The following is a 24,072-nucleotide window of genomic DNA, read 5'->3' as shown; positions in this document are numbered from 1 at the left end:
GCTGCTGATTGACTGCATAAGTCACCTGATATTCCCTCTGTGAGAGGAAGCCAAGAGACCATCAGTGAATACCAGCACCAGTATGGAGGTGTGTTTGTTTTTGATGGGCACATTTCTAAACTGTCAAAGTAGTTGACAACCCCCTTAATCTGAGTTTAAGACTCAGCAGCTTTGTCCTGCTGGGATAAAGTTTTTTTTTTCTCCTCACCACGACAGCACCCATTTGAGAGAGTGGATCCACCCCTAGGAACAGGAAACCCTATGGAGAGATAAAAGGGGTGGTCCCCCTCGCGCCCACAGTTAGTTTCCTGTTCTTAAGGGAACTCGTGGAGAGAAGACGGTTGCCTCGCCTGGATGCCACTTGCACGGTTACCTTGAGGATGGCAAGGGCTCCAGAGCTGAAAGCGGCGTCGGGGGTCCTGTCTTCAGCTCCCTCTGCTGGCAGGACACCGTGAGGCCAGGTCCGAGGAGTCGCCTGGCTCACGGAAGATGGGCGGAATGCTCATGACCTGAGGAGGGAAAAACACGCAAGTAAGCGCGCCGCCACGCCGAGTTCGGCGGGCGCACGCGCGGTCGTGTAGCCCTCTGTACCTTTCCCCCGGCAGTGATGCGAAAGCTTAGAGGAGAGACGGCGCCTGTGCTGGGGCAGTGGTGCTGCGCAGGCGCACACAGCATGGCCGTGACCCGGAAGTGACAAGTACTTCCGGGGGCACAGAAGAAATGGCGGCCCCCATTATAAAAGACACCGGCGGTGATTCTCCGGTGTCCAGCATGGCATCTCCCAAGGACTCAGCGGTGCCTTCCTTAGAAGACACAGCGGTAACAGCACGCAGCCGTACGAGCAGCAGCGGACGCTCCAAGCAGAGTAGATCCACCACAAGGAGCACTAAGGAAAAGAGATCTGATCAGACCACATCACAGCCTGTGCCTCAGTCTCCTCCTCTACAGCCGGTACCTTAACAGAAAGCTTCACTGGGGTGAGTGTTTCCCACCCTATTAAGCTGATTGTTGTTCCCTCTTTCTTCTATGCACCCTAGGCAAAAAGAACTGAAAAATCCTAAGCACAAACAATGTGCTTCATACTCCCAGCCCCTCTCGGATAGCTATACAAAGAGGATGTGTCATACATGTATTGAGACCACCCTACATGAAGAATCCTCGATAAGATCAGAGGATATCAGACTAATGATCAGAGAGGAATTATGAGCCTTAAAAGGTTTTGATAGTATTCCAGAAATAAAAACCAGGAAAAGTTATGATTCACCAAAATCCCAACATACCACGGATAATGAGGATAGGGATCCAGATATTTCCCAGGAATTCCTTTCTTTAGATGGGGAACAAGACACATGCTTTCCAACAGAAAGCATTGATAATCTCGTTAAGTGTGTCCGAGACACCATGGGTATTACAGATACCAAAACCCCACAGAACATCATGTTCGCAGGTTTATCTGAGGAATAAAAGACCAACCTTTCCAGTGATTACAGCAATTAAAAATTTGGTCAAAAAAGAATGGGGAAGTCAGGGACAAAAAGGCTTTCCTTCATCATCAAAGAGGCGCCACCCCTTTTAATGATGAGGATCTGTCTACCTGGACAAAAGCCCCAAAAGTAGATGCTGCGGTAGCATCCACATCTAGAAAATCCTTATTACCAGTAGAGGATTCGGGTTCCTTACAAGACCCGCTGGATCGTAAAGCTGACTTCCTTCTAAAGAGATCGTGGGAATCATGTACAGGGATATTTAAACCGGCAATATCAGCTACATGTACGGCAAGATCCATGATAGTCTGGTTAAATCTGGAAGAAGGCTTAAAAGGCGGTCTCTCCAGAGATAAATTAATCTCTTCCATACCTTTGATTAGAGGTGCTACAGCCTTCCTGGCGGATTCCTCTGCTGACTGTATTCATTTAGCAGCTAAATCAGCAGGCCTGACCAACGCAGCACGCCAAGCACTTTGGCTAAAAGGTTGGAAAGGAGATGCTCAGACTAATTCCAAACTCTGTAGCCTACCACGCCAGGGTACCTGTTTGGTACAAAACTAGACGAAATTGTCACCAAAGCTGGTGAGAGGAAAAAGGGATTCCCTAATAATTATTTTCCGTCTTTTTGGAGAGCATTCCGGAAGCCCGTATTTAATAAAAGAAAGGATTTTGGGAACCAGGATCGCTGGGCCAATAAAGAGACCAAATAAAAAGGTGCATTTTTCGGAAAAGGGGAAAAGGTCCATTTAGAATGGAAGACAAAACACGTTAGAACAGATTTACCAGTGGGTGGCAGGTTGTCCTTTTTCTGCCAACAATGGAGAGGAATAACATCCAATTCATGGGCAACTAGCCTCGTAACTTGAGGCTTAAAATTAAAATTTGCCCAGGTCCATCCAGACACCTTGCTGTTGACTTCCCAATCTCAGCAGGGGTTTTTGGAGCAGGAAATAAGAAGTCTTTTATCCAAATGGGTTTTAGTATAAGTCCCATTTTATCAAAGGGGAAGGGATTTTACTCCTCCAAAACCAGATGGGTCATATAGGACTATAATAAATCTAAAGAAATTGAATATCTTCTTAGAAAACCATACCTTCAAGATGGAGTCTATCTGATCCACTGTAAAACTTCTGTTTCCCAGGTGCTTTATGGCAGTTCTCGACCTCAAAGATGCGTATTACCATCTACCAATTTATATCGAACATCAACAGCATCTTCGTGTGGCGGTCATGATGAAAGGACAAGTATGTCATTTCCAATATACAGCAATGCCCTTTGGACTGTCAATAGCTCCTAGCGTCTTTACCAAATTAATGTCAGAAGTGATTTCATACTTAAGGATAAAAGATACCCTTATAGTCCCATACTTGGACCACCTCCTAGTGGTGGGAAATTCCCCTTCACAGTGTCAGCAGTGCCTAGTTGATACAATCTCATCTTTGCAGGAATTGGGATGGTAAATCAACTGGGAAAAATCCAGATTGTCCCCAACAACCCGCCAAACATTCCTAGGTCTTCTCCTAGACTCTGTTAAGTCAGAAGCGTTTCCTTCCAGAATCTAAACAACTGACAATAATGAATAAAGTACAATCAGTAGTCAATAACCCTACAATTTCTCTCAGGGAAGACATGTCCCTTCTTGGTTCCTTTACATCATGCGTTCCGGTTGTCCAATGGGCTCAGTTCCATACTAGACGGCTACAGTATACCATACTGCAGGAAGAAGAGAGACTAAAGGGTTATTTAGGAAGTCGTCTATCCCTACCAATAGAAGTAATTGATTCTCTTACCTGGTGGTTAGAGCCAAATCATCTCGTAGGTGGGGTTCCTTGGGTGGTTAAACCTTCAAAAACAATTTTTACAGATGCCAGTCCTAGAGGTTGGGGAGCACATCTAGGAGATCAGATAGTTCAAGGGCAATGGTCTATTAGTGAGTCAAATGATTCCTCTAATGAAAGGGAACTAAAAGCCATCTATCATGCCATATGTAAATTCCTTCTGTAGTTACAAGGAACACACACAAGAATATTATAAGACAACATGACATCCGTCGCGTACATAAATCATCAAGGAGGAATGAGGTCAGGAGCTCTCATGTCTATAGCAGACGACATCCTAATAATAGCCGAGAAACATCTTCTATCCTTGTCAGCGCTGAATGTCAGGGGAGTAGACCATTCCAAAGCAGATTTCCTCAGCTGTCACACCCTGCACCAAGGAGAATGGGTACTCAACCGTCGCATCTTCAGGATGATAACAGAGAGATGGGGCATACCCGAAATAGACCTTTTCACAACAAGAAGCAACAGACAAGTCGAAAAATTCTCATCTCTGTTTCTGACGGACAACCCCAATATTCTCGATGCCCTCGAAGTCCCATGGACATACCAGCAAGCATACGCATTTCCTCCAATGATAATCCTTCCGGCAGTCATCAGGAAGATAAGGGAGGACAGAGCAAATGTGATTCTCATAGCACCATTTTGGTCCAAGAAGCCATGGTTCTCCTGGCTCAGAGCCATGTCAAGCTCGTATCCGTGGATTCTCCCAAAGGATCAGGATCTCCTGGCCCATGGACCCTTCTTCTACCACCCTCATGTGAAGGGCCTACGGTTGACAGCCTGGAATTTGAAAGGCAGTTACTAAGACTAAGAGGCTTTTCAGAAAAATTAATTGATACCCTTCTACTGAGCAGGAAAACGACCACAACAACAATATATGTAAGGGAATGGAGGAAATTTCTTAGTTTCCACTCAGCAGGTCTGTCCAAAGAAATTACCATTCCTGCTATCTTAGAGTTTCTACAAAGGGCGTGAATTAGGCTTATCAGTCAATACTTTGAAAGTACAAGTATCTGCTCTAGGGGCCTTAAATAGTAACAATATTGCTGGAGGCAGGTGGATAGCCCGATTCATTTCAGCATGTCAAAGGTCAGAATACACACTGCTCAAAAAAATAAAAGGAACACTAAAATACAACATCCTAGATTTCATTGAATGAAATATTCCAGTTGCAAATCTTTATTCATTACATGGTGGAATGTGTGTAGATTAATAAAACATAAAAATGATCAATGTAAATAAAAATTGATATCTCATGGAGGCCTGGATTTGGAATGATACTCCAAATCAAAGTGGAAAATCAAATTACAGGCTGATCCAACTTCAGTTGGAAATGCCTCAAGACAAGGGGATGATGCTCAGTAGTGTGTGTGGCCTCCATGTGCCTGTATTACCTCCTTACACCGCCTGGGCATGGTACTGATGAGGCAGCAGATGTTCTTCTGATGGATTTCCTCCCAGATCTGGATTATAGCATCTGTCAGCTCCTGAACAGTCTGTGGTGCAACGTGGCGTTGGTCAATGGAATGAAACATGATATCTCAGATGTGCTCCATTGGATGCAGAGCTGGGGAATGGGTAGGCCAGTCCATAGCATCAATGCCTTCATCATGTAATAACTGCTGACACAATTCAGCCACGAGGCCTAGCATGGTCATTCATCAGCTGGAACCCACACCCCACTGCACTTGCATATGGTCTCACAATGGATTTGATGATCTCATCCTGGTACATAAGGGCTGTCAGGGTACCTCTGTTTAGCACATGGAGGGCTGTGCACACATTACTTACCCACTGCCAAACATCATGCTGGAGGATGCTGCAGGCTGCAGAAAGTTTTCCACAGCTTCTCCAGACTCATTTCTGTCACTTGCTCATTTTGCACCTGCTCTTATCCGTGAAGAGCACAGGACGTCAGTGTTGAATTTGACAATCTTGTTTTCTGGCAAATGCCAATCTTCCTGCATGGTGTTGTGCGGTAAGCACAACACCCACTTGTGGACATTGGACCCTCATACCCCTCATGGAGATAGTGGCCTGCTGAAGGTCATTTTGCAGGACTTTGGCACTGCTCCTCCTGTTCCTCCTTGCACAAAGGAAGAGCTAGTGGTCCTGCTGCTGGGTTGTTGCCCTCCTATGGCCCCTCCTCATCTCCTGGTGTACTAGCCTGTCTTCTCGTATCTGCTCCATGCACTGCACACTGTGCTGACACACAGCTACACTTCTTACCACAGCTTGCCTTGATGTGCCATCCTGGATGAGCTGCACTACCTGAGCAACTTCTCTGGGTTGTAGACACTTCCTCATGCTACTGTACAGTACATCTAGGGGTGAGAGCAATGACAAAATACAAAAGTGAGCAAAACAGCCAAAAAGGATGAGAACCGAGAAATGGTCTGTGGTCACTCCCTCGAGAACCCTTCCTTTTTATAGGGGTTGTCTTGCTAATTGCCTAGAATCTCTATCTGTTGTCTGTTCCATTTGCACAGAAGCAGGAGAAATTCACAATCTGTGTTGATTCATAACTGCACAGGCTGACTTCACAGAAGTGTGACTAACTTGAAGATACATTGTGTTGTTTAAGTGTTCCATTTATTTTTTTGAGCAGTGTATATTTATGGCAGGTGACAGGTCATTACTGCTGGGATTCAATAACTAGTCTGTGAATCCTGCTTCCCCCTGCCTAGCTTATTAGATCTGACCCTATCCTCTTATGTGGTGTCTATTCATAGGAATGCAAGGATTACAAAAGTCGGTAAAATTAGAGAGCTGCCATTTTATTATGCAAGTTCTCCACTTTGAGCCTATTTTGAATTACTTTGAATTTATGCTGCCGCCAGCTAACACTTAGTGGGCTGACACTAAGTGTTTTGTTTTTCTGCAGTGCCCCCGCAGGGAAAGCAAAGTATTACATATGAATTGGCTGTGTAATGCTGTGACTGGGACCCCCTCTACCAATTTAGGATTTTCTAAGAGGGTATTTTTAAGTGACTTTTGTGTCCCATTTGAGAAGCAGAGGGTCACGTGAGATGCCCCTTTATCCAGGAGGCTACTGGCACATGAGAAGACTTACTACAAAGAGACTTCTCCCTTTGAACTTTCTTCAGCTTGCTTAGTATGCGCTCCGTGCGATCTGCATATATTGATTTATTCGGTGGAATACATCGCACACCATTAGCGGCTCCTTTTATGGATTCTCCTGCATATATTTAACATAAGAATTCTTGTCCCTCTTCAAGGACAATTCACAGCGCAATGATAGAACAGATGTCACAAAGGAAAGCGACTTCTCTCCCGTCTCTTCTATTCAAGGGCCCTTTTTTCAAACATTCAGACATTAGTCATGTTGGTTGGTGGGTGTTTAAAACCGAATAAAGGATATGGCCCCCTTCACATTTACACAGTAAAATGGCTGCTGTTAATTACTTCATTAAAAAGTGATTATGCGTGTACTTTAGTGTAAGTGTTCCCAGCAATGATTCTTTAAAGTGTATCTTTAAAGGTGGAACGCAGCCTTCACATAGGTTTCTGTTTTTAGGGTGCTGGGTTCACTTTCTCTTGGAAAAATATGAATTTGAGCAAGTTACAGGTTTTATGCCATGAAAGCCGTTTAGCACGTAATGGCTATGCCACTATTCTGAGACCAGAAAGAGGAAAGAACCTGGAGTTTGTAGGGGGAAGAGATCACGCAGGTTGTGTATGGGGCAAGAAGAGATCACGCAGGTTGTGTAGGGGGAAGAGATCACGCAGGTTGTGTAGGGGGAAGAGATCACGCAGGTTGTGTATGGGGCAAGAAGAGATCACGCAGGTTGTGTAGGGGGAAGAGATCACGCAGGTTGTGTAGGGGGCAAGAAGAGATCACACAGGTTGTGTAGGGGGAAGAGATCACGCAGGTTGTGTAGGGGTAAGAGATCATGCAGGTTGTGTAAGGGGAAGAGATCACGCAGGTTGTGTAGGGGGCAAGAAGAGATCACACAGGTTGTGTAGGGGGAAGAGATCACGCAGGTTGTGTAGGGGTAAGAGATCACGCAGGTTGTGTAAGGGGAAGAGATCACGCAGGTTGTGTAGGGGGAAGAGATCACGCAGGTTGTGTAGGGGGAAGAGATCACGCAGGTTGTGTAGGGGGAAGAGATCACGCAGGTTGTGTAGGGGGAAGAGATCACGCAGGTTGTGTAGGGGGCAAGAAGAGATCACGCAGGCTGTGTAGGGGGAAGAGATCACGCAGGTTGTGTAGGGGGAAGAGATCACGCAGGTTGTGTAGGGGGAAGAGATCACGCAGGTTGTGTAGGGGGAAGAGATCACGCAGGTTGTGTAGGGGGAAGAGATCACGCAGGTTGTGTAGGGGGAAGAGATCACGCAGGTTGTGTAGGGGGAAGAGATCACGCAGGTTGTGTAGGGGGAAGAAGAGATCACGCAGGTTGTGTAGGGGGAAGAAGAGATCACGCAGGTTGTGTATGGGGCAAGAAGAGATCACGCAGGTTGTGTAGGAGTAGGAGATCACGCAGGTTGTGTATGGGGCAAGAAGAGATCACGCAGGCTGTGTAGGGGGAAGAGATCATGCAGGTTGTGTAGGGGGAAGAGATCACGCAGGTTGTGTAGGGGGCAAGAAGAGATCACACAGGTTGTGTAGGGGGAAGAGATCACGCAGGTTGTGTAGGGGTAAGAGATCATGCAGGTTGTGTAAGGGGAAGAGATCACGCAGGTTGTGTAGGGGGAAGAGATCACGCAGGTTGTGTAGGGGGAAGAGATCACGCAGGTTGTGTAGGGGGAAGAGATCACGCAGGTTGTGTAGGGGGAAGAGATCACGCAGGTTGTGTAGGGGGAAGAAGAGATCACGCAGGTTGTGTATGGGGCAAGAAGAGATCACGCAGGTTGTGTAGGAGTAGGAGATCACGCAGGTTGTGTATGGGGCAAGAAGAGATCACGCAGGCTGTGTAGGGGGAAGAGATCACGCAGGTTGTGTAGGAGTAGGAGATCACGCAGGTTGTGTATGGGGCAAGAAGAGATCACGCAGGCTGTGTAGGGGGAAGAGATCACGCAGGTTGTGTAGGGGGAAGAAGAGATCACGCAGGTTGTGTATGGGGCAAGAAGAGATCACGCAGGTTGTGTAGGAGTAGGAGATCACGCAGGCTGTGTGGGGGCAAGAAGAGATCAAGCAGGCTGTGTAGATGGAAGAAGAGCACGCAGACTGTGTAGTTAGAAGAAGAGATCGCAGGTTGTGTAGGGGGAAGAGATCACACAGGTTGTGTAGGGGGAAGAGATCACGCAGGTTGTGTAGGGGGAAGAGATCACGTAGGTTGTGTAGGGGCAAGAAGAGATCACACAGGTTGTGTAGGAGTAAGAGATCACGCAGGTTGTGTATGGGGCAAGAAGAGATCACGCAGGTTGTGTAGTTGGAAGAAGAGATCACGCAGACTGTGTAGTTAGAAGAAGAGATCACGCAGGCTGTGTAGTTGGAAGAAGAGATCACGCAGGCCGTGTAGTTGGAAGAAGAGATCACGCAGGCTGTGTAGTTAGAAGAAGAGATCACGCAGGCTGTGTAGTTGGAAGAAGAGATCACGCAGGTTGTGTAGTTGGAAGAAGAGATCACGCAGACTGTGTAGTTAGAAGAAGAGATCACGCAGGCCGTGTAGTTGGAAGAAGAGATCACGCAGGCTGTGTAGTTGGAAGAAGAGATCACACAGGCCGTGTAGTTAGAAGAAGAGATCACGCAGGCTGTGTAGTTGGAAGAAGAGATCACGCAGGCTGCGTAGGAGGAGGGAAGGTAACAGCCTAGGAAAAAACGAAGAATCGCACAGAGCAACTAAACTGTATTTGAGAAAGAATAAAAGCCTCAGATTTTACATAGAACAAAGGAGAAATTACAGATTTATGGTAGAGAGGAAAAATCACACAGCAGAGTAGAGCGAGTGAGGTGAAAGATCCCGGAGCAGGCAGAGAAGGGGAGAGAGCACAGTCAGTGCAGGGACAGAAGCGATCCCAGGGTCTGTCTGGGATCTGGTGAGATCACACAGGCTGCGCAGAAAGGGGCAAGTCCACAGGAGCCAAGCCTGATGCTGTATATTGGGCGTCTGAAGGAACCAAGATTACTGTAACTTTCACGTTGAGCTACAGATATGTTTTTGATCTGTGGGAATATGCACACTCAGTATAGAGATTATTCTTGGTTGGATTTGAGTCCAGGTTGCAAGGAAAAAATGTTACTCACTGAGCCACCATCCTTCCCCAAATCTGTGTCCCTTATAAGATGACCATAGGTTTTAACTCTTGTATGAAGAAACCGAGGAGGCGGGTTTCCATAATATAAAGTAGGCCCAGCACTTGTAAGCCCTTACTTTCAGCATTCTGGTATGCTGTATGCAAGTCCCCAATCTCCTAAGACCTTTTATTACGCTCATAGATGGAGTGGTCCGGTCCAGCGGGAATCTCTGGTCTTTATCTAGCGCCTCCTCCCTCCTTATGATCGCCATCCTCCTTCCCTACTTTGTGGTGTTGACGCATCCTGTGTCACCTGCACAGTGTCCCCCATCGCTCTCCTGCGCAGGTGCACTGCTCGCTGTCCTGCTGAGTACTGTAGTGCGCATGCGCTGGCTGTACCCTCGGGTCATCAGCGCTCTTTAACCTTTCCGGTGCATGCACGCTACAATACTTTGCTCTGCCCTCAGCGGGGTAGAGAGAAGTGCGTCTGCGCAGGAGAGCGATGGGGGACACGGTGAGTGACGCGTAGTATGTCATCTACTCAAAGTAGGGACGGCGGATGCCGACTAAGAAGAGAGGAGGCTCCAGATCAAGACCGTTGACGTTCATTGGACCGTACGGCGCCGTGTGTGAGTATAATAAAGGGAATAGGAGATGGGGACATAAAACCGCATACCAGAATGCTGTAGATAAGGGCTTAAGATGCTGGCCCTACTTTATATTGGGAAAACCTGGTGGCCGGTTCTCTTAGGTGGCTTAATCCCGGTTGCCCCAACCCCACTCTAAATGCAATAGCAGCCAGAGGATTACTGACTGCACCAGTCACCGCCATCTTTCTATTCTTGTGAAGACCCTTTAAGTTTAAATCAACCTTGTTTTTCATAGTTTAAAAAAAAAAATGTTTTTTTTTAACTTTTTTTATATTTTAACGTCCAATCTATGAAAATAAAAAATTTGCCCGATTTGTTATACCTATAATGAAAAACCGAATGGAAGTGCCAGAGAATAGCTGTTCTTTGTTCACTGCACCTACCTTCAAAAGTGCAATAAAAAGAAATCTATTGTACCCAAAATGGTATCAATAACAATGTCAGCTCGTCACTAATAAACAAATGGCAACACAATCCAATTTTTTTTTTTTTTTTTTACAAAATTCAGATTTATATATATATGTGTGTGTGTATATACTGTATACTGTGTATGTGTGTGTGTTAGTATATACATATATATATATGTATGTATGTGTATAAATTATATGTGTGTGTATAGATAGATTGATAGAGATATATATATATAGAGAGAGATACCGTATATAGATTTGTATTTCAGTAAAAATACTGACATGAAGAAACACGTCACCAGGTATTTTACCGAACAATAAACTCCGTAAGAATTAAAAATAAATCCCAAAAAACACTGATGGACCTTCTTTTTTTCACAGTTTTGATAAATTTGTGGCCTCGTCCCCCTTTTTTTTTTTTGATTGTATATTAAAATAGACGGTGGCGTTCAAAACAGAAACTCAACCTGCAGAAAATAACCTCTCGTGGTTCTGGCAAAGGAAAAATAATGTTATGAGTCTTGGAAGAAATTGAGAAAAGAGAAAAAGTGCAAGTAAAGACAAATCCCCATGGAGGCGGGAGGTTAAATGTCTAATAGATTGCACTGTGATCTGGTGGCACGATGAAAAGCCAGGAATGCTGGGAATAAACGGTTTAGGATATCGGCAGGAAGCAGCTTCTCCTCCTGCTTCAGTTTCTGTAGAGATCAGCATATCGGGGACCTCGGACATCGCTCCTTGATAGAAAGCAAAAAAAAATTTGCAATAATTGTACAAATATTCTTGTCCATCAGGAAACACAAATCCTGAGTGGTTTACGGTCAGACCTCTGGAAATAAACGTCCATTATGGAGTGTTTCCTCCCCCCACAGGATCTGCTGATGTACCTACTACAGCTGGTCCAAGCTCTGAAATATGAAAATTTTGCCGATATAAAGAACGGACTAGAACCTACCAAGAAGGACAGTCAAGGCCCCATGCTGGACAGCATGCTGACGTCGGGAGTGACCCCTGAGGACATGCACAGGTATGGCGGCCCAGCAGACCCCTACATGCCCACATATTGTCTATATAACCAGTATCGGAGGAGAGGCAGCCAGTACTGTGCGTATGCGAGCTCGTCTCCGGGCCTGGGGGGTGCTGGGATGGCCCTTAATGATGTTTTTGTTTTTTTTTATATGTGGGCTGTAGGAAAGTTATTCTTTACGTGCTGAGGGTGTTTCTAGTATTATCTATAGTCTTTTTTTAATATGTCTATCTAGTGCCCATCAACAGTCATCTCCTGCATCGTCCTCCAAGGCTAAAGATGGTGGAGAAGCTGATAATCTTGAGGTAACCTGCATGTATATCCTGTCTATCCCCCCTTCCCCCTCATTATGGTTGTTTTTTTCAAATTTGTCACAAAATGCCACTTTTACTGATTTTCTGCAGTCTCCTAATTATTTACTCCTTCCTGACAAGCTTAGCGCCCCTTTGGCTGTTGTGACCTGTTGCACATGTAGCATCACTAGACACCAGCTTCTTGCTTCAGTCCTGAGTGATCTCGGCCCATTCCTTGGCGGCAATGGCCTTCAAGACACGAATACCATTGGATTTGCATTCTGCAATTTCCTTCATATCCTACAAAAGATTTTCTATGCAAGTCAAGTCAGGTTACTTTTGAGGACTTCTGAAACCAAACTTTAGGGAACTTGGAGGTATACCTGGGATCCACTGTCCTGATGGAAGGTCCAGTGATGCCCAAACTTCAGGGTCACAGATGATTTGACGTTTTCTCTTTAGATTTCTTGGTCTGGGATTGAATCCATCTAGCCCTCCACGTTCTGCAAGTTTCCAGTGTCAGAGAAGGCAAAGGAGGCCAAGAGCATCACAGGGTCATGCTTCCCTTTTGGCAACACATAGTTCTCTTTATGATTCACTGTAGGCATCACCGAGTCATCGCCATGCTTCACTGTAGGCTTCACTGAACCACTGCAATTTTTAACTGCAGGTATCACCGGGCCCCTGTCATGCCTCACAGTAGGCATCACCAACCCAATTAGCCACCATCATGCTTCACAGTAGGCATCACCAAGCCACTGTCATGCTTCACCATAGGCGTCACCAATCCAACGAGCCACAATCATCCTTCACTGTAGACATCACTGAGCCATCACCATGCTTCATTGTAAGCATCACTAAGCCACCAGCGTGCGTCAATGTAAGCATCATTAAGCCCCTGCCATTCTTGCCTTTTTGGCAACATATGCCATCACCGATCCCTCATCATGCTTCACTGCAGTGCATCACTAAGCCTCCTCCAGCCTTCACTGTAGGTAGTGTTTTTTTCAGCATACACTTCATTTTTTTCCTCCTCCATACGTACCACTGGTCCATAGGCCTGAAAGGCCCCTGCTTTGTTTCATGACTCCATCTTTGATTTTTTTTTTTTTTTATTTAATTGCAAACAGCAGAAAGGTTGAGAATTTTGCTAATAAACCTACCGTAATTTGCAATGGGAGGGGAAAACAATCGGATTGCAACTATATCTACCGTAATTATATATCTCCTGATCTGTCTTTTTATCCACATAAATGTCAGATAAGAACATTATTTACTCATTGAATTTGTGGTTTCTGTCATAAGCTGATGATTTGCTATATATGTTGTTCAGCTGACAAAGCTGCCTTGTTCCACTTTCTGCCAATCACCGCCACCTTCAAATGAGCATGGCCGATCCTGACCCATGGCGATTATCTGTCTAATGATTTTTTTTTCTCTATTGTCAAGTGCAGTAATTATAAAAGGGGTTTTAAGCCGGACATTTAATGTGTTAGGGGCATCTTTCGTAGAGCCGTTACTCCAGGTTTTACTTCTCCCCCTGCCGGAGCGAGTTTGCAGCTTTTTAAAAAGACAATTGAAAAGTCTGCGTGCAACAACATTTTCTACTGTTTAATGGGAATGGACTGGCATCCAATCCTGGATAAATTTCAGCCATCGTAGAAGTGCTTCTTACTGTTTCTTTTTTTTTTCCTCCAGCAAGATCTGTGCACCTTCCTCATCTCCAGAGCCTGCAAGAACTCCACCTTGGCCAACTACTTATACTGGTGTGTGCACGGCACGGATTCTTTTCTCCTGGGTACCAGATTTGCAGGCATCGGCGTAATCTATTTTCTTTCTATTTCCAGGTATGTTATTGTTGAGTGTGAAGACCAGGACACCCAGATGAGAGATCCGAAGACCCATGAGATGTACCTTAATGTCATGAGACGCTTCAGTCAGGCACTTTTAAAGGTAACACAATAAATTAGCACCTTAAAGGGGTTGTCCAGGCTTTTCACTATATGATTGCGCACTTGTGAACCTCCACATCGCTCAGTGCGTGCTGTGAGGATTCTCCGAGGCCGATCGATCATGCGACCACAAGTGTGCAACATTCCAACTAGACGTGTTCGGCCGCACACGTCTAGTCTGTGTGTATATGTGTATGTGTGATTAGTGGTTAAAAAAACAACTAAACTTTTAGTTTGTGTTGCCAATTTCTGAGATTCATATCTTTAATATTGTTCTGTCCATTGAGCTGTGAGAAGGCTTGTTTTGCGCAAATTACATTTTCATCAATTTCTATTGAACGTGGAAATTCTGTCGTTTAATTTTTTTTAAATTTCAGCACTTAACGTACAGTTTAAATTAGATAATATTTTTGATTGCTCAAGCTTTGGCAGATATGGCTATAGCAAATGTGATTATATTTATTTTTAACTGGGGGAAAAAGGGGTGATTTAACCCCTTAGCGACTGCCGATAGGCCTTTTAACGGCGGTCGCTAAGGGTACTTAAACCACAGCGCCGTTAATTAACGGCGCTGTGGAAAAAGTAAATAGCGCCCCCCAGAGTCGGATTTTCTCCGGGGTCTCGGCTGCCGGGGGTAGCCGAGACCCCAGAGAACATGATTCGGGGTTTTTTTTACCGACCCCGCATTTGCGATCGCCGGTAATTAACCGTTTACCGGCGATCGCAAAAAAAAAAAAAGCGATCTCTTTTTAATTTCTCTGTCCTCCGATGTGATCGCACATCAGAGGACAGAGAAAAGGGGTCCCAGATAGCCCCCCAATACTTACCTGTCTCCCCCGGTGCTCCTCGTGGCTCCCGGTGGGCACCGCCATCTTCAAAATGGCGGGCGCAGTGCGCCCGCTGGCCGGCACCGGGAGAATCTTTGGGGTCTCGGCTGCCGGGAGTAGCCGAGACCCCAAAGAGCATGATCGGGGTCGGTTTTACCGACCCCTGTTTTGCGATCGCGGGTAATTAACTGTTTACCGGCGACCGCAAAAAAAAAAAAAAAATCAAAGTGTAATTCTCTGTCCTCTGATGTGATCGCACATCAGAGGACAGAGAAATAGGGGGATTCGGGGACCCTATCATACTCACCGGTGTCCCTGGATCCTCCTGCTGCTCCTCCTGGCTGCCGGGGAAAAGAAAATGGCGGGCGCATGCGCAGTGCGCCCGCCATCTATCGCCATCTGCCGGCCGACAGGAGAAGAGCAGTTGGGGCTAAAATTAGGGTTAGAGCTAGGGTTAGGGCTAGGGTTAGGGCTAGGGTTAGGGCTAGGGTTAGGGTTGGGGCTAAATTTAGGGTTAGGGTTGGGGCTAAATTCCGGGTTAGGGTTCTTTGCCACTTACGTCGGTACGGGGCTGTCGCAATGAGTCGGCCCGACATACCGACGCACGTTGTGAAAATTGTGCACAACGTGGGCAGCGGATGTAGTTTTTCAACGCATCCACTGCCCAATCTATGTCCTGGGGAGGAGGGGGCGGAGTTACGGCCATGCATGCGCGGTCAGAAATGGCGGACGCGACGTACAAAAAAACGTTACATTGAACGTTTTTTGTGCCGACGGTCCGCCAAAACACAACTGATCCAGTGCACGACGGACGCGACATGTGGCCATCCGTCGGCAATACAAGTCTATGGGCAAAAAAACGCATCCTGCGGGCACATTTGGAGGATCCGTTTTTTGTCCAAAGCGACGGATGCCAAACAACGCAAGTGTGAAAGTAGCTTTAGGGCTAGAGTTAGGGTTGGGGCTAAAGTTAGGGCTAGGGTTGGGGCTAAAGTTAGGGTTAGATTTGGGGTTAGGGTTTGGATTAGAGTTGGTATTAGGGTTAGGGTTGGCATTAGGGTTACGCTTGGGATTAGGGTTAGGTTTGGGATTAGGGTTAAGGTTAGGGTTGTGATTAGGGGTGTATTGGGATTAGGGTTAGGGCTGTATTGGGATTAGGGTTAGGTTTGAGGTTAGGGTTGAGATTAGGATTAGGGGTGTGTTGGATTTAGGGTTTTGATTAGGGTTATGGTTAGGGTTGACATTAGGGTTGTTTTGGGGTAAGGGTTGTGATTATCGTTAGGGTTAGTGATTAGGATTATGGATCGGGTTGGGATTAGGGTTAGGGGTGTGTTGGGGTTAGGGTTGGAGCTAGAATTGGGGGGTTTCCACTGTTTAGTTACATCAGGGGGTCTCCAAACACGACAGCCAATTTTGCGCTCAAAAAGTCAAATGGTGCTCCCTCCCTTCTGAGCTCTGCCGTGCGCCCAAACAGAGGGTTACCCCCACATATGGGGCATCAGCGTACTCGGGATAAATTGGACAACAACTTTTGGGGTCCAATTTCTCCTGTTACCCTTGTGAAAATAAAAACTTGGGGGCTACAAAATCTTTTTTGTGGAAAAAAAATATTTTTTTATTTTCACGACTCTGCATTCTAAACTCCTGTGAAGCACTTGGGCATTCAAAGTTCTCACCACACATCTAGATAAGTTCCTTGGGGGGTCTAGTTTCCAAAATGGGGTCACTTGTGGGGGGTTACTACTGTTTAGGTACATCAGGGGCTCTGCAAACGCAACATAACGCCCACAGATCATTCTATCTAAGTCTGCATTCCAAAACAGCGCTCCTTCCCTTCCGAGCTCTGCCGTGCGCCCAAACAGTGGTTTACCCCCACATATGGCACATCAGTGTACTCGGGATAAGGGCCCCTTTCCACTTGTGTGAGAAAAAAACGGTCCGATTTACGGACCGAAAAAACTGATGTAACGTCTGCGAGTGCCATGCGAGTGTCATGCGAGTGTCATGCGATTTTTTTATCGCAACATCCGTATGACATCCGTATTGCTGTCCGATTTTTACGCACGGGTCTCCTTTGAAAAGCCGGTAATTCAGCGCAGAGTACAGTAAAATCACAGTGACAGGTTAGATTAGAGTAGATATATACACATAGAATAGGTATATATACATATATATATGTCAGGGAGACACTATATATATTTATATTTAATGCAGCGCTAGATAGCTTTAAAGCTGGTAATTCAATTACCGGCTTTTGCTTTCTCCTTCACAAACCCGACATGATATGAGACCTGGTTTACATACAGTAAACCATCTCATATCACCATTTTTTTTTTGCATATTCCACACTACTAATGTTAGTAGTGTGTATATGCAAAATTTGGGCGTTCTAGCTATTATATTTAAGGGTTAAATGGCGGAAAAAATTGGCGTGGGCTCCCGCACAATTTTCTCCGCCAGAGTAGTAAAGCCAGTGACTGAGGGCAGATATTAATAGCCTGGAGAGGGTCCACGGTTATTGCCCCCCCCCCCCCCCCTGGCTAAAAACACCTGCCCCCAGCCACCCCAGAAAAGGCACATCTGGAAGATGCGCCTATTCTGGCACTTGGCCACTCTCTTCCCATTCCCGTGTAGCGGTGGGATATGGGGTAATGAAGGGTTAATGCCACCTTGCAATTGTAAGGTGACATTAAGCCTAATTAATAATGGAGAGGCGTCAATTATGACACCTATCCATTATTAATCCAATTGAAAGAAAGGGTTAAAAAAATACACACACACATTATTAAAAATTATTTTAATGAAAGAAAAACAAAGGTTGTTGGAGTATTTTATTCTACGCCCAATCCAATCACTGAAGACCCTCGTTCTGTGAAAGAAAAAACATAATAAACCAACAATATACTTACCCTCCGCAGATCTGTAACGTCCAACGATGTAAATCCTTCTGAAGGGGTTAAAACATTTTGCAGCAAGGAGGTTTGCTAATGCAACGCTACTCCTCGCTGCAAAACCCCTGGGAATGAGTCTAAATATAGATCAATGAGCTATATTTAGCTTCATTTGCGGTGAGGCGCCCTCTGCTGGCTGTTCATAGATCGTGGGAAATTTCCTAGAAAGCTCCCAGGCTTTCTAGGCAAGTTCCCACGATCTATAAACAGCCAGCAGAGGGCGCCTCACCGCAAATGAAGCTAAATATAGCTCATTGATCTATATTTAGACTCATTCCCAGGGGTTTTGCAGCGAGGAGTAGCGTTGCATTAGCAAACCTCCTTGCTGCAAAATGTTTTAACCCCTTCAGAAGGATTTACATCGTTGGACGTTACAGATCTGCGGAGGGTAAGTATATTGTTGGTTTATTATGTTTTTTCTTTCACAGAACGAGGGTCTTCAGTGATTGGATTGGGCGTAGAATAAAATACTCCAACAACCTTTGTTTTTCTTTCATTAAAATAATTTTTAATAATGTGTGTGTGTATTTTTTTAACCCTTTCTTTCAATTGGATTAATAATGGATAGGTGTCATAATTGACGCCTCTCCATTATTAATTAGGCTTAATGTCACCTTACAATTGCAAGGTGGCATTAACCCTTCATTTCCCCATTTCCCACCGCTACACGGGAATGGGAAGAGAGTGGCCAAGTGCCAGAATAGGCGCATCTTCCAGATGTGCCTTTTCTGGGGTGGCTGGGGGCAGGTGTTTTTAGCCAGGGGGGGGGCCAATAACCGTGGACCCTCTCCAGGCTATTAATATCTGCCCTCAGTCACTGGCTTTACTACTCTGGCGGAGAAAATTGTGCGGGAGCCCACGCCAATTTTTTCCGCCATTTAACCCTTAAATATAATAGCTAGAACGCCCAAATTTTGCATATACACACTACTAACATTAGTAGTGTGGAATATGCAAAAAAAATGGTGATATGAGATGTGTATGTAAACCAGGTCTCATATCATGTCGGGTTTGTGAAGGAGAAAGCAAAAGCCGGTAATTGAATTACCAGCTTTAAAGCTATCTCACGCTGCATTAAATATAAATATATATATATATAGTTGTCTCCCTGACATATATATATGTATATATACCTATTCTATGTGTATATATCTACTCTCATCTAACCTGTCAGTGTGATTTTACTGTACTCTGCGCTGAATTGCCGGCTTTTCTAAGGACACGGGTGCGTAAAAATCGGACAGCACTCGCATGGTGCGAGTGCTGTGCGTTTTTTTTCTCGCACCCATTGACTTGCATTGGCGAGTCTCGTCCGAGAATCTCAGCAATACGCAGCATGCTGCGATTTTTTTCTCAGCCGACACAGATTTTTCTCAGTCCGATTTCGGCTGGGAAAAAAATCGCAAATGGAGTGTCACATATTGATTAACATTGGTCCGAGTGCAATCCGATTTTTTTATCGGATTGCACTCGTCCGTTTTCCTCACAAATGGAAAGGGGCCCTAAATTGGACAACAGCAATTGCGGTCCAATTTCTCCTGTTACCCTTGTGAAAATAAAAACTTGGGGGCTACAATATCTTTTTTGTGGAAAAAAAATATATTTTTTATTTTCACGACTCTGCATTCTAAACCTCTGTGAAGCACTTGGGCATTCAAAGTTCTCACCACACATCTAGGTAAGTTCCTTGGGGGGTCTAGTTTCCAAAATGGGGTCACTTGTGGGGAGTTTCCACTGTTTAGGCACATCAGGGGCTCTGCAAACGCGACATGGCGTCCAATCTCAATTCCAGACAATTCTACATTGAAAAAGTAAAACGGCGCTCCTTCTCTTCCAAGCTCTGCGGTGCGCCCAAACAGTGGTTTACCCTCACATATGGGGTATCGACGTATTCAGGAGAAATTGCACTACAACTTTTGTGGTCTAATTTCTCCTGTTACCCTTGTGAAAATAAAAATTTGTGGGCGAAAAGATCATTTTTGTAGAAAAAATGCGATTTTTTATTTTTTTATTTTCACAGCTCAACGTTATAAACTTCTGTGAAGCTCTTGGGGGTTCAAAGTGCTCGCCACACATCTAGATAAGTTCCTTAAGGGGTCTAGTTTACAAAATGGTGTCACTTGTGGGGAGTTTCCACTGTTTAGGTACATCAGGGGCTCTCTAAATGTGACATGGTGTCCGATCTCAATTCCAGCCAATTCTGCATTGAAAAAGTCAAACGGCGCTCCTTCACTTCCAAGTTCTGCGGTGCGCCCAAAAAGTGGTTTACCCCCACATATGGGGTATTGGTGTATTGAGGAGAAATTGCATAACAAAATTTATGGTTACATTTCTGTTTTTACACTTGTGAAACTAAAAAAAACTGTTCTGAATTAAAATGTTTGCAAAAAAAAGTTAAATGTTCATTTTTTCCTTCCACATTGTTTCAGTTCCTGTGAAGCACGTAAAGGGTTAATAAACTTCTTGAATGTGGTTTTGAGAACCTTTAGGGGTGCAGTTTTTAGAATGGTGTCACACTTCATTATTTTCTATCATATAGACCCCTCAAAATGACTTCAAATGTGATGTGGTCCCTAAAAAAAAATGGTGTTGTAAAAATGGGAAATTGCTGGTCAACTTTTAACCCTTATAACTCCCTAACAAAAAAAAATTTTGTTTCCAAAATTGTGCTGATGTAAAGTAGACATGTGGGAAATGTTATTTATTAACTATTTTTTGTGACATATCTCTCTGATTTAAGGGCATAAAAATACAAAGTTTGAAAATTGCAAAATTTTAAACATTTTCGCCATATTTCCGTTTTTTCATAAATAATCGCAAGTAATATCGAAGAAATGTTACCACTAACATGAAGTACAATATGTCACGAAAAAACAATCTCAGAATCAGCGGGATCCGTTGAAGCGTTCCAGAGTTATAACCTCATAAAGTGACAGTGGTCAGAATTGCAAAAATTGGCTCGGTCATTAAGTACCAAATTGGCTCTGTCACTAAGGGGTTAAACACATACTGTGCGCGTGTGAATACATACCTACATACACTTATGTACACACATAGCATATCACAAAAGTGAGTACACCCCCATATTTCTATAAACCTCTTACTACATCTTTTAATGGGACAAAACGAAGATATAACACTTGGATACAATGTAAAGCAGTCAGTGCACAACTTGTAGAATGGTGTAAATTTGGTGTGCCCTCTAAAACACACAACCATTAATATTTAAACTACCAGCAGCAAAAGGCCAATTTGTGCCCAATTAGCCAATTTCCCTCCCTGGTGTCATGTAATTCATTAGTGTTACAATGTCTCAAGTGTGAAAGAGGAACAGGGTATGGTAAATTTGGTGTGATCACTCTGATCCAGAGGTTGTCTTTTCAGAATAAACGTATGAATGCTGCCAGCATTACTGCAGAGGTTACAGGGGTAGGGGGGTCCGTCTGTCAGTGCTCAGACCATACACATTGCTGCAGAGGTTACAGGGGTGGGGGGGTCCGTCTGCCAGTGCTTAGACCATACACATTGCTGCAGAGGTTACAGGGGTGGGGGGTCCGTCTGTCAGTGCTCAGACCATACACATTGCTGCAGAGGTTACAGGGGTGGGGGGGTCCGTCTGTCAGTGCTCAGACCATACACATTGCTGCAGAGGTTACAGGGGTGGGGGGGTCCGTCTGCCAGTGCTTAGACCATACACATTGCTGCAGAGGTTACAGGGGTGGGGGGTCCGTCTGCCAGTGCTTAGACCATACACAGTACTGCAGAGGTTACAGGGGTGGGGGGTCCGCCTGTCAGTGCTTAGACCATACACATTGCTGCAGAGGTTACAGGGGTGGGGGGGTCCGTCTGCCAGTGCTTAGACCATACACATTGCTGCAGAGGTTACAGGGGTGGGGGGGTCCGTCTGCCAGTGCTTAGACCATACACATTGCTGCAGAGGTTACAGGGGTGGGGGGTCCGTCTGCCAGTGCTTAGACCATACACAGTACTGCAGAGGTTACAGGGGTGGGGGGTCCGCCTGTCAGTGCTTAGACCATACACATTGCTGCAGAGGTTACAGGGGTGGGGGGGTCCGTCTGCCAGTGCTTAGACCATACACATTGCTGCAGAGGTTACAGGGGTGGGGGGGTCCGTCTGCCAGTGCTCAGACCATACACATTGCTGCAGAGGTTACAGGGGTGGGGGGGTCCGCCTGCCAGTGCTTAGACCATACACATTGCTGCAGAGGTTACAGGGGTGGGGGGGTCCGTCTGCCAGTGTTCAGACCATACACATTGCTGCAGAGGTTACAGGGGTGGGGATTCTCCTGTCAGTGCTCAAACCATACACATTGCTGCAGAAGTTACAGGGGTGGGGGGTTCGCCTGTCAGTGCTCAGACCATACACATTGCTGCAGAAGTTACAGGGGTGGGGGGTTCTCCTGTCAGTGCTCAGACCATACACATTGCTGCAGAAGTTACAGGGGTGGGGAGTCCGCCTGTCAGTGCTCAGACCATACACATTGCTGCAGAGGTTACAGGGGTGGGGGTTCTCCTGTCAGTGCTCAGACCATACACATTGCTGCAGAAGTTACATGGGTGGGGGGGGTCCGCCTGTCAGTGTTCAGACCATACACAGTACTGCAGAGGTTACAGGGGTGGGGGTTCTCCTGTCAGTGCTCAGACCATACACATTGCTGCAGAAGTTACAGGGGTGGGGGGTTCGCCTGTCAGTGCTCAGACCATACACATTGCTGCAGAGGTTACAGGGGTGGGGGGTCCGTCTGCCAGTGCTCAGACCATACACATTGCTGCAGAGGTTACAGGGGTGGGGGTCCGCCTGTCAGTGCTCAGACCATACACATTACTGCAGAGGTTACAGGGGTGGTGGGTCCGCCTGTCAGTGTTCCAACCATACACATTACTGCAGAGGTTACAGGGGTGGGGGGTCCGCCTGTCAGTGTTCCAACCATACACAGTACTGCAGAGGTTACAAGGGTGGGGGTCCGCCTGTCAGTGCTCAGACCATACACATTGCTGCAGAGGTTACAGGGGTGGGGGGTCCGTCTGCCAGTGCTTAGACCATACACATTGCTGCAGAGGTTACAGGGGTGGGGGGGTCCGCCTGTCAGTGCTCAGACCATACACATTGCTGCAGAAGTTACAGGGGTGGGGGGTTCTCCTGTCAGTGCTCAGACCATACACATTGCTGCAGAGGTTACAGGGGTAGGGGGGTCCGTCTGCCAGTGCTTAGACCATACACATTGCTGCAGAGGTTACAGGGGTGGGGGGGTGCGTCTGCCAGTGCTTAGACCATACACATTGCTGCAGAGGTTACAGGGGTGGGGGGGGTCCGCCTGTCAGTGCTCAGACCATACACATTGCTGCAGAGGTTACAGGGGTGGGGTGTCCGCCTGTCAGTGCTCAGACCATACACATTGCTGCAGAGGTTACAGAGGTGGGGGTCCGCCTGTCAGTGCTCAGACCATACACATTGCTGCAGAGGTTACAGGGGTGGGGTGTCCGCCTGTCAGTGCTCAGACCATACACATTGCTGCAGAGGTTACAGGGGTGGGGGGTCTACTTGTCAGTGCTCAGACCATACACATTACTGCAGAGGTTACAGGGGTGGGGGGTCCGCCTGTCAGTGCTCAGACCATACACATTGCTGCAGAGGTTACAGGGGTGGGGGGTCCGCCTGTCAGTGTTCAGACCATACACAGTACTGCAGAGGTTACAAGGGTGGGGGTCCGCCTGTCAGTGCTCAGACCATACACATTACTGCAGAGGTTACAGGGGTGGGGGTTCGCCTGTCAGTGCTCAGACCATACACATTGCTGCAGAGGTTACAGGGGTGGGGGGGTCCGCCTGTCAGTGTTCAGACCATACACATTGCTGCAGAGGTTACAGGGGTGGGGGTCCGCCTGTCAGTGTTCAGACCATACACAGTACTGCAGAGGTTACAAGGGTGGAGGTCCACCTGTCAGTGTTCAGACCATACACATTGCTGCAGAGGTTACAAGGGTGGGGGTCCACCTGTCAGTGCTCAGACCATACACATTGGTGCAGAGGATACAGGGGTGGGGGGTCCGCCTGACAGTGTTCAGACCATACACATTACTGCAGAGGTTACAGGGGTGGGGGGTCCGCCTGTCAGTGCTCAGACCATACACATTGCTGCAGAGGTTACAGGGGTGGGGGGTCTGCCTGACAGTGTTCAGACCATACACAGTACTGCAGAGGTTACAAGGGTGGGGGTCCGCCTGTCAGTGCTCAGACCATACACATTGCTGCAGAGGTTACAGGGGTGGGGGGTCCGCCTGTCAGTGCTCAGACCATACACATTGCTGCAGAGGTTACAGGGGTGGGGGGTCCGCCTGTAAGTGCTCAGACCATACACATTGCTGCAGAGGTTACAGGGGTGGGGGTGGGGGGTTCGCCTGTCAGTGCTCAGACCA

At 46.3% G+C, this 24,072-nt stretch overlaps 1 protein-coding gene across 1 annotated transcript in view; it reads left to right on the top strand.

Moving 5' to 3' along the window:
- Positions 1-24,072, top strand: part of PIK3C3 (phosphatidylinositol 3-kinase catalytic subunit type 3) — a 257,560-nt gene that overhangs the window by 94,287 nt on the left and 139,201 nt on the right. The window contains exons 12-15 of the mRNA XM_069747182.1: positions 11,459-11,613; positions 11,849-11,918; positions 13,605-13,672; positions 13,754-13,859. Of these exons, the coding sequence (XP_069603283.1) occupies positions 11,459-11,613; positions 11,849-11,918; positions 13,605-13,672; positions 13,754-13,859 (399 nt within the window). The remainder of the gene's footprint in view (positions 1-11,458; positions 11,614-11,848; positions 11,919-13,604; positions 13,673-13,753; positions 13,860-24,072) is intronic.

This window comes from Ranitomeya imitator, chromosome 1 (genome assembly GCF_032444005.1).
Source record: "Ranitomeya imitator isolate aRanImi1 chromosome 1, aRanImi1.pri, whole genome shotgun sequence".
NCBI classification, from domain to species: Eukaryota; Metazoa; Chordata; class Amphibia; order Anura; family Dendrobatidae; genus Ranitomeya; species Ranitomeya imitator.
The sequence above is the reverse complement of the archived record's forward strand: the minus strand, read 5'-3'. Positions and strand labels throughout refer to the sequence as shown.